This window comes from Oncorhynchus keta, unplaced genomic scaffold (assembly GCF_023373465.1).
Source record: "Oncorhynchus keta strain PuntledgeMale-10-30-2019 unplaced genomic scaffold, Oket_V2 Un_scaffold_1379_pilon_pilon, whole genome shotgun sequence".
In the NCBI taxonomy this organism is placed as follows: domain Eukaryota; kingdom Metazoa; phylum Chordata; class Actinopteri; order Salmoniformes; family Salmonidae; genus Oncorhynchus; species Oncorhynchus keta.
Genome location: NW_026290777.1, coordinates 34,580 through 45,998, shown reverse-complemented (window position 1 = coordinate 45,998; position 11,419 = coordinate 34,580). Strand labels below are relative to the sequence as shown.

At 43.9% G+C, this 11,419-nt stretch overlaps 1 protein-coding gene and 1 long non-coding RNA gene across 2 annotated transcripts in view; both read right to left on the bottom strand.

Moving 5' to 3' along the window:
- Nucleotides 1-235: 235 nt before the first annotated feature.
- Nucleotides 236-11,419, bottom strand: part of LOC118358809 (integrator complex subunit 14) — a 35,604-nt gene continuing 24,420 nt past the window's right edge. The window contains 8 exon segments of the mRNA XM_052513698.1: nt 236-1,158; nt 1,161-1,236; nt 4,714-4,779; nt 5,602-5,720; nt 5,824-5,957; nt 6,868-7,012; nt 7,262-7,354; nt 10,246-10,388. Coding sequence (XP_052369658.1) covers nt 989-1,158; nt 1,161-1,236; nt 4,714-4,779; nt 5,602-5,720; nt 5,824-5,957; nt 6,868-7,012; nt 7,262-7,354; nt 10,246-10,388 — 946 coding nt within the window. The 3' untranslated portion in view covers nt 236-988.
- LOC127927390 (uncharacterized) lies at nt 3,716-4,266 on the bottom strand. The gene is made up of 3 exons (XR_008127274.1): nt 4,176-4,266; nt 3,846-3,995; nt 3,716-3,725 (listed from the first exon to the last, which is right to left on the bottom strand). It is a non-coding gene; the product is annotated as an uncharacterized LOC127927390 (long non-coding RNA).

Below are 11,419 nucleotides of genomic sequence, written 5' to 3'. Positions count from 1 at the left end.
TCATCTCATCTAGGTTGACTAAATTCCAGTATTTTTCCTCAACATTTCCAGAAGTCCCAGTTAGGAGAACCTTGGAATTTTCCGTTGTAGTAAGACGTTTTCCTGCTAACAAACATCCTCAGGGGAAAGTCACATAAGATGTATGTTTTTGTCACGTCAATCAATATGAGCAGCTCCACTTCCTGGGTAAATTGTGTAAAGATTAATAAAAAAATACTCATCGTTGGAAAAAATAAACCTTTTTTTTTTTTCATTTATTCATTAGGAAAGTTATAAAAACGATATGGTCAAAAACACATGTGAAGCCTTAACTTTAAACAGTTGGTGTGCCATTCTAGTAGTCTGAAACAGCACCCTATTCCCTATATAGTGCACTAATTTAGACCAGAGCCCTATTCCCTATTCCCTATATAGTGCACTACTTTAGACCAGAGCCTATAGGATTTAGAGATGTTGAGCATGACGGGGCTCCTCTCTAACAACCCAGGAAGCTCAGATTCAAATTGTCAAAATACATTATTTCATTCATTATTAGGTCTAAATACAAATGTACAAGGAATCGAGGGGGGGAAAAGCCTCATTGGAGGTGCCAAAGGGGTTTTTCGATATTTTCTGAAATGACATACTGGCTGTAACGGGAGTAAATTAAGATAGTTACTCACCAAATATGGAGTTTCACTGAGCAACTAACACTTACAAAGCTGTATTGGGAGCTTCCTGGGCGTGAGAGAGGACACAGGCCAACATCTCTACTTGAATCGGAGCTTCCTGGGCATTAGAGGACACAGGCCAACATCTCTACTTGAATCTGAGCTTCCTGGGCATTAGAGGACACAGGCCAACATCTCTACTTGAATCTGAGCTTCCTGGGCATTAGAGAGGACACAGGCCAACATCTACTAGGACTCGGGGCTTCCTGGACATTAGAGAGGACTCGGCTTCCTGGGCATTAGAGAGGACACAACGGGCAGAAGCAGTCTTCCTTCCTCTACATGCCAGCTCCTCCCCCAGAGAAGTCGGTGTGCATGGGGTTGATGTTCTGGTCGAAGGCAGCGTACTGGGAGTCTCCTGTGGAGGCCAGTTTAAGCTGCTTGGCAGCGTGTGATAGCTGGAAGGCTGCGTCGGGGTGAGCAGTGTCTGGCAGCAGGGTACACTCCTCTCTAACAGCTCTGCCACGCCCTTCAGCAGCTCCCAGAAACCAAACGCCAGCGCTGCCTTCCGCAGACGGTTCAGCTCCTGGTGGGCAGATGGAGACACGCAACTAAATAAACATCACTTTTATTCACCAAGTACAGTTGGAGACATTAAAACTTGTTTTTCAACCACATCTAAGTCATTTTTCCGACAGATTCATTTACAGTATCACAATTCCAGTGGGTCAGAAGTTTACTGTGCCTTTAAACAGCTTGGAAAATTCCAGAAAATGATGTCATGGCTTTAGAAGCTTCTGATAGGCTAATTGACGTCAGTTGGTGTGGATGTATTTCCAGACCAACCTTCAAACTCAGTGTCTCTTTGCTTGACATAACGGGAAAATCAAAAGAAATCAGACAAGACCTCAGGAGCAATTTCCAAACGCCTGAAGGTACCATGTTCATCTGTCCAAACAACAGTACGCATGTATAAACACCATGGGACCACGCAGTCGTCATAACGCTCAGGAAGGAGACGCGTTCTGTCTCCTAGAGATGAACGTACTTTGGTGCGAAAAGTGCAAATCAATCCCAGAGCAACAGCAAAGGACCTTGTGAAGATGCTGGAGGAAACAGGTACAAAAGTATCTATATCCACAGTAAAATGAGTCCTATATCGACATAACCTGAAAGGCCGCTCAGCATGGTGGAAGCCACTGCTCCAAAACCGCCATAAAAAAAAGACAGTTTGCAACTGCACATGGGGACAAAGATTGTACTTTTTGGAGAAATGTCTTCTGGTCTGATGAAACAAAAATAAAAAATGGGGGATGCTTTGCAAGCCGAAGAACACCATCCCAACATCATGTTGTGCGGGTGCTTTGCTGCAGGAGGGTCTGGTGCACTTCACAAAATAGATGACATCATGAGGATGGACAATTATGTTGATATATTAAAGCAACATCTCAAGACATCAGTCAGGAAGTTAAAGCTTGGTCGCAAATGGGTCTTCCAAATGGACAATGACCCCAAGCATACTTCAAAGTTGTGGCAAAATATTGGAGTGGCCATCACAAAGCCCTGACATCAGTCCTATAGAAAACTTGTGGGCAGAACTGAAAAAGTGTGTGCGAGCAAGGAGGCCTACACACCTGATTCAGTTACACAGCTCTGTCAGGAGGAATGGGACAAAATTCACCCAACTTATTCTGGGAAGCTTGTGGAAGGCTACTCGAAACGTTTGACCCAAGTTAAACAATTTAAAGGCAATTCTACCAAATACTAATTGAGTGTATGTAAACTTCTGACCCACTGGGAATGTGAAGAAAGAAATAAAAGCTGAAATAAATCACACTAGTATTATTCTGACATTTCACATTCTTAAAATAAAGTGGTGATCCTAACTGACCAAAGACAGGGAATTTTTACTAAGATTAAATGTCAGGAATAGTGAAAAACTGAGTTTAAATATATTTAGGCTAAGATGTATGTAAACTTCCGACTTCAACTGTATATTTACAGACCCAGAATGTGAAATGGTGCTGCTAGCAATAGACAACATATAGAGGAATTAATTTACACACATTATAGAGTGAATAGATCAGTTTACCTCCATTATAGAATGAATAGATCAGTTTACCTCCATTATATAATGAATAAATCAGTTTACCTCCATTATATAATGAATAAATCAGTTCACACCCATTATAGAATGAATAGATCAGTTTACCTCTTATAGAATGAATAGATCAGTTTACCTCCATTATAGAGTGAATAGATCAGTTTACCTCTTATAGAATGAATAGATCAGTTTACCTCCATTATAGAGTGAATAGATCAGTTTACCTCTATTATAGAATGAATAGATCAGTTCACACCCATTATAGAATGAATAGATCAGTTTACCTCCATTATAGAATGAATAGATCAGTTTACCTCCATTATAGAATGAATAGATCAGTTTACCTCTATTATAGAGTGAATAGATCAGTTTACCTCCATTATAGAATGAATAGATCAGTTTACCTCCATTATAGAATGAATAGATCAGTTTACCTCTATTATAGAGTGAATAGATCAGTTTACCTCCATTATAGAATGAATAGATCAGTTTACCTCCATTATAGAGTGAATAGATCAGTTTACCTCCATTATAGAATGAATAGATCAGTTTACCTCCATTATAGAGTGAATAGATCAGTTTACCTCCATTATAGAATGAATAGATCAGTTTACCTCCATTATAGAGTGAATAGATCAGTTTACCTCCATTATAGAATGAATAGATCAGTTTACCTCCATTATAGAATGAATAGATCAGTTTACCTCCATTATAGAGTGGACAGATCAGTTTACCTCCATTATAGAATGAATAGATCAGTTTACCTCTATTATAGAGTGAATAGATCAGTTTACCTCCATTATAGAGTGAATAGATCAGTTTACCTCTATTATAGAGTGAATAGATCAGTTTACCTCCATTATAGAGTGAATAGATCAGTTTACCTCCATTATAGAGTGAATAGATCAGTTTACCTCTATTATAGAGTGAATAGATCAGTTTCACCCATTAGAGTGAATAGATCAGTTTACCTCCATTATAGAGTGAATAGATCAGTTTACCTCCATTATAGAATGAATAGATCAGTTTACCTCCATTATAGAGTGAATAGATCAGTTTACCTCCATTATAGAATGAATAGATCAGTTTACCTCTATTATAGAATGAATAGATCAGTTTACCTCCATTATAGAATGAATAGATCAGTTTACCTCTATTATAGAATGAATAGATCAGTTTACCTCCATTATAGAATGAATAGATCAGTTTACCTCCATTATAGAATGAATAGATCAGTTTACCTCCATTATAGAATGAATAGATCAGTTTACCTCCATTATAGAGTGAATAGATCAGTTTACCTCCATTATAGAGTGAATAGATCAGTTTACCTCCATTATAGAATGAATAGATCAGTTTACCTCCATTATAGAGTGAATAGATCAGTTTACCTCTATTATAGAGTGAATAGATCAGTTTACCTCCATTATAGAGTGAATAGATCAGTTTACCTCCATTATAGAGTGAATAGATCAGTTTACCTCCATTATAGAATGAATAGATCAGTTTACCTCCATTATAGAATGAATAGATCAGTTTACCTCCATTATCGAGTGAACATAATAATAGGCAGTCAGAACCAGGATTGTGTTCATTAGGGCACAACATCAAAACGTTGTAAAACGTTTTGCAACGGAAAATGATTCTACCTCCATGTTTGCGACCATTGAACATGACCCAGGTTAAATCAGGAAACCTTAGGTATCCATCCCAGAACTTTCTCACTGTTGAATATTACCTTATTTATTATTTTTATGTATTATTTTTCATTTAGAATTTTACCCCCTTTTCACGGACCTCCCGGTCGCGGCCGGCTGCAACAGAGCCTGGGCTCGAACCCAGAGTCTCTGGTGGCACAGCTAGCACTGCGATGCAGTGACCTAGACCACGGCACCACCCGGGAGGCCCCAAATATGACCTTCTATGGGTGATTGTTTGTATGTCTCAGACAGTGACTACCTTGTAGAATGTCTGAGTCTTCTCTGGCAGTTTCCTGGCGTTCCTCAGGATCTTCTGCACATCAGTCTGTTGATTGGTTGACACACAGGAAGTCAAGCACCTCTCAACCAATCAACATAATCCTTACAGTGAGGCCTTAACACATCTCCAATCATGGTCTTTCGTAATTCCACTCGGCTATCAGGAGCCCGTTATCTGTACCTGCAGTCGGCTAGCTTCTATTTCTACAGCCCGTTATCTGTACCTGCAGTCCGCTAGCTTCTATTTCTACAGCCCGTTATCTGTACCTGCAGTCCGCTAGCTTCCATTTCTACAGCCCGTTATCTGTACCCGCAGTCCGTAGCTTCTATTTCTACAGCCCGTTATCTGTACCTGCAGTCCGCTAGCTTCTATTTCTACAGCCCGTTATCTGTACCAGCAGTCGGCTAGCTTCTAATTCTACAGCCCGTTATCTGTACCTGCAGTCCGCGAGCTTCTATTTCTACAGCCCTTTATCTGTACCCGCAGTCGGCTAGCTTCTATTTCTACAGCCTGTTATCTGTACCTGCAGTCGGCTAGCTTCTATTTCTACAGCCCGTTATCTGTACCTGCAGTCCACTAGCTTCTATTTCTACAGCCCGTTATCTGTACCTGCAGTCCGCTAGCTTCTATTTCTACAGCCCGTTATCTGTACCTGCAGTCCGCTAGCTTCTATTTCTACAGCCCGTTATCTGTACCTGCAGTCCGCTAGCTTCTATTTCTACAGCCCGTTATCTGTACCAGCAGTCGGCTAGCTTCTATTTCTACAGCCCGTTATCTGTACCAGCAGTCGGCTAGCTTCTATTTCTACAGCCCGTTATCTGTACCTGCAGTCGGCTAGCTTCTATTTCTACAGCCCGTTATCTGTACCTGCAGTCCGCTAGCTTTGATCCAGACAGTGACGTTCTGAGCGTAGCTGCGTTTGATCTTAGGCTGCAGTGGGAAAGGACTCTTACTGTCATCCTCCCCGTACGGGTTCTCAGCTGCATCTGAAAGAGAGAGAGGTTAAAAGGTCAGAAAATCAAGCTACCATTGTCAGCTGGTAGATCTCTGGACAGGTTCGGGGGGTTAATTAACCGTTTGATTAGCTACCTGATATAGGTCCTAGCTGAGACACCTTGCCCAGCCAGGGTAAAGGCTCAGGTCCAGGCTCAAACAGAGACATCATCAGATTAGACTTCTTCTTGCTGTCTGCCTGGGAGTACAGCATACCATACCACTCTGGGCTACAGAGAGAAAATGTTACAAATATTAAACAGTTACAGAGTGTAATTTCCCCAGATCTGAAACCCTTATTCCACGTTTCAAAGAGCTCTCTGATGAGGATAGGGCTACCCGTCCTGTTGGGGGAGGACGCAGAGAGCTGTGGGTTGGCAGACCACTACATCAAAGACCTCTCTGATGAGGATAGGGCTACCCGTTCTGTTGGGGGAGGACGCAGAGAGCTGTGGGTTGGCAGACCACTACATCAAAGACCTCTCTGATGAGGATAGGGCTACCCGTTCTGTTGGGGGAGGACGCAGAGAGCTGTGGGTTGGCAGACCACTACATCAAAGACCTCTCTGATGAGGATAGGGCTACCCGTCCTGTTGGGGGAGGACGCAGAGAGCTGTGGGTTGGCAGACCACTACATCAAAGAGCTCTCTGATGAGGATAGGGCTACCCGTCCTGTTGGGGGAGGCCGCAGAGAGCTGTGGGTTGGCAGAGAGCTGTGGGTTGGCAGACCACTACATCAAAGAGCTCTCTGATGAGGATAGGGCTACCCGTCCTGTTGGGGGAGGTCGCAGAGAGCTGTGGGTTGGCAGCGCACTACATTGCTGCCTGCCATAAGATGAGAGACAGTGTCTGACAGACCAATCAACCTGCACATGTCCTCTACTGTATACTTATTGTTATCGTTCAACGAGTTGGTTATTTTGATCCTGAGTTATCTTTGTTCCTATTGTCCCGTTTAAAATAATAATAATCAATATTGTAATTGTTAATATTGTAAATCTCCAATAAAGCAAATTGAATTGAGAGAGAAAAGAATAAAACATTAATATCTTACCCAGAGACACCATGCCCTCTATAACCTGCTATAAGCACGTTATGAACCTCTATAATGTGTTATAACAGAACATAGTACTATCTTACCCCAGCTGCACCAGCGCCACCATGCCCTCCACCTTCAGACTGCCATGGAGTAGGACACAGAAGTTGGGGACCTTCCCTGCCTGCTGGTTGGCTGATGTCTCCTCCTCTGGCTCCTCTGTGGTTCCTGGACCCACGTCATCCACCTCTGGAACCAAGAACACAACAATAAAACTCATTAGAACACTCATTTTAGAACACTCTTTTAGAACATTAGAACACTCATTTTAGAACACTCTTTTAGACCATTAGAACAGTCTTTTAGAACACTCATTTAGAACATTAGAACAGTCTTTTATAATATAAAACTATTTTAGAACATGACAACAGTAATTTAGAAGGATATTCTAGAAGGTTAGAACACCATGTGTGGTATTAGTTAGAAGCGGTAACTAACCTTTATTGACAGCGATAGGCAGGACCAGGTGTCTGGACATGACAGGAGGACTGGAGATGTCTCCTATCTCTATGAAACCAACTATCTCCAGATCTGGAACACAGTTTGGCACCTAGTTATTGGCAGCTTGAAGTGGAATGGCAGTATACACAACGTGCAATAACACATCTAAATCAATGAACTGTGATAGTTTATCAAGAACGTGGGAAAGTCCGTAAGAGAGAGTTGAACACAGTTGAAGTGAAGATGACGAAGTCAGGTGACTGGGATGGTAGAGAACATACAGCGCCTAGAGTCTGCAAACCTCTTGAACTTCTGTTTATATTTTGTTGTGACAGTGACTCAAGAGTTTTATGCATTTAAATAAGGACTTTTGCCACTAATCTACACACCAAAAACACAAAACTGAAATGTCATAATTGGATCATTCTCAACCTCCCCTTAGATGACACTTGGTGGAAGCATCTTGGGTCAGCCATTAGCTGTGAGCCTGCTGGGATAGGTCGCTACCAACTTTGCACACCTAGATTATATTTGTATTATATTTGACCGTCATTTTCTACAAAACTGTTCAAAGCTCTGGCAAGTTTCTTGGGAAGCATTGATGGACAGCAAATTTTAAGTCATGGCACAAATGTTTGACTGGATTGGGGTCAGAGTTCTGATTGGGTCACTCCACTGACTGGATTGGGGTCAGAGCTCTGATTGGGTCACTCCACTGACTGGATTGGGGTCAGAGCTCTGATTGGGTCACTCCACTGACTGGATTGGGGTCAGAGCTCTGATTGGGTCACTCCACTGACTGGATTGGGGTCAGAGCTCTGATTGGGTCACTCCACTGACTGGATTGGGGTCAGAGCTCTGATTGGGTCACTCCACTGACTGGATTGAGGTCAGAGCTCTGATTGGGTCACTCCACTGACTGGATTGGGGTCAGAGCTCTGATTGGGTCACTCCACTGACTGGATTGGGGTCAGAGCTCTGATTGGGTCACTCCACTGACTGGATTGGGGTCAGAGCTCTGATTGGGTCACTCCACTGACTGGATTGGGGTCAGAGCTCTGATTGGGTCACTCCACTGACTGGATTGGGGTCAGAGCTCTGATTGGGTCACTCCACTGACTGGATTGAGGTCAGAGCTCTGATTGGGTCACTCCACTGACTGGATTGGGGTCAGAGCTCTGATTGGGTCACTCCACTGACTGGATTGGGGTCAGAGCTCTGATTGGGTCACTCCACTGACTGGATTGGGGTCAGAGCTCTGATTGGGTCACTCCACTGACTGGATTGAGGTCAGAGCTCTGATTGGGTCACTCCACTGACTGGATTGGGGTCAGAGCTCTGATTGGGTCACTCCACTGACTGGATTGAGGTCAGAGCTCTGATTGGGTCACTCCACTGACTGGATTGGGGTCAGAGCTCTGATTGGGTCACTCCACTGACTGGATTGGGGTCAGAGCTCTGATTGGGTCACTCCACTGACTGGATTGAGGTCAGAGCTCTGATTGGGTCACTCCACTGACTGGATTGGGGTCAGAGCTCTGATTGGGTCACTCCACTGACTGGATTGAGGTCAGAGCTCTGATTGGGTCACTCCACTGACTGGATTGGGGTCAGAGCTCTGATTGGGTCACTCCACTGACTGGATTGGGGTCAGAGCTCTGATTGGGTCACTCCACTGACTGGATTGGGGTCAGAGCTCTGATTGGGTCACTCCACTGACTGGATTGGGGTCAGAGCTCTGATTGGGTCACTCCACTGACTGGATTGGGGTCAGAGCTCAGATTGGGTCACTCCACTGACTGGATTGGGGTCAGAGCTCTGATTGGGTCACTCCACTGACTGGATTGGGGTCAGAGCTCTGATTGGGTCACTCCACTGACTGGATTGGGGTCAGAGCTCTGATTGGGTCACTCCACTGACTGGATTGGGGTCAGAGCTCTGATTGGGTCACTCCACTGACTGGATTGGGGTCAGAGCTCTGATTGGGTCACTCCACTGACTGGATTGGGGTCAGAGCTCTGATTGGGTCACTCCACTGACTGGATTGGGGTCAGAGCTCTGATTGGGTCACTCCACTGACTGGATTGGGGTCAGAGCTCTGATTGGGTCACTCCACTGACTGGATTGAGGTCAGAGCTCTGATTGGGTCACTCCACTGACTGGATTGAGGTCAGAGCTCTGATTGGGCTACTCCATCATTTAGAGTCTGTTAGGTACCTGTGAGGATGTGTCGGGGCATAGGGTCGATTTAGAGAGTCTGTTAGGTACCTGTGAGGATGTGTCGGGGCATAAGGTCGATTTAGAGAGTCTGTTAGATACCTGTGAGGATGTGTCGGGGCATAGGGTCGATTTAGAGAGTCTGTTAGGTACCTGTGAGGATGTGTCGGGGCATAGGGTCGATTTAGAGAGTCTGTTAGGTACCTGTGAGCATGTGTTGGGGCATAGGGTCGATTTAGAGAGTCTGTTAGGTACCTGTGAGAATGTGTCGGGGCATAGGGTCGATTTAGAGAGTCTGTTAGGTACCTGTGAGGATGTGTCGGGGCATAGGGTCGATTTAGAGAGTCTGTTAGGTACCTGTGAGGAAGTGTCGGGGCATAAGGTCGGTTTAGAGAGTCTGTTAGGTACCTGTGAGGATGTGTCGGGGCATAGGGTCGATTTAGAGAGTCTGTTAGGTACCTGTGAGGATGTGTCGGGGCATAGGGTCGATTTAGAGAGTCTGTTAGGTACCTGTGAGGATGTGTCGGGGCATAGGGTCGATTTAGAGAGTCTGTTAGGTACCTGTGAGGATGTGTCGGGGCATAGGGTCGATTTAGAGAGTCTGTTAGGTACCTGTGAGGATGTGTCGGGGCATAGGGTCGATTTAGAGAGTCTGTTAGGTACCTGTGAGGATGTGTCGGGGCATAGGGTCGATTTAGAGAGTCTGTTTGGTACCTGTGAGGATGTGTCGGGCATAGGGTCGATTTAGAGAGTCTGTTAGGTACCTGTGAGGATGTGTCGGGGCATAGGGTCGATTTCTTCATCCAGGAACACAGGCTCAGGTCTGGGGAACACCTGGACATCGGATGCCAGGTTCCCACAACGCAGTACAGCAGGGAACGGGGAGTAGACCTCATCTATCAGACGTCTGTATCACACACACACACACACACACACACACACACACACACACACACACACACACACACAGACAGTGTGTAAAACAACAACACACAGCGCAGCATGGAAGGGGCAGTAGACCTCATCTATCAGACTCCTGGACAGACAGATCAGTTTGACCATTAAGGAGAAACAAGCCACAAGCTGAGAGAAAGAACGAGCTGCGGCTGTGACGTTCATGGAATTTGGGATGATAGTTATTGGCCAGCCAACTGACTGCAGTCACCGTAATAACCTTTTGAATAGCAAAATATATATATTTTGATTTACACACATTTTCTCTTCACCTATAGAAGTACCCATAGAAGCAAAGCAGGAAGTAAAGCAGGAAGTGAACCCATCAAAATGTGCTGTGATTTGTTGATTCAACTCAACTGACAATACAAACAAAAAACCATTCCATTTGCATGAGACAAAGCAATTAACATAATTTGAGTGAACATTCTACATTACCATGGAAATGATTGCATCACAATACCAGGCAGCCATTGTCGAGTGTAACCATGACAAATCCCCAGGGTTCGAGGTTCCAAGCCTGTTCTATTCATTCTATTTCTGCTGTGTTGCTGCTGTAAAGATTAGTTTGCTACAACACCTTGCTTGTTTCAACGAGGAGCAACAAGAGGAAATCACGTTGTTAACCCATTAACGGTCTGGGGAAAGGGTTCTACTGAGCTATATTGAATTATTTTAAGGACAAACCAAGAATCATTTAGCTATTTGATGTTGAATTTTAAGGTCCACTTGAAGTATCAAAAAAAGTATTTGATGAAAAATATTTTTGCCCTTACTGCTATTAGCCCATAGAAACACATTGAATAACAGATAGTCCTTACTGCTATTAGCCAATAGAAACACATTGAATAACAGATAGTCCTTACTGCTATTAGCCCATAGAAACACATTGAATAACAGACAGTCCTTACTGCTATTAGCCCATAGAAACACATTGAATAACAGATAGTCCTTACTGCTATTAACCCATAGAAACACATTGAA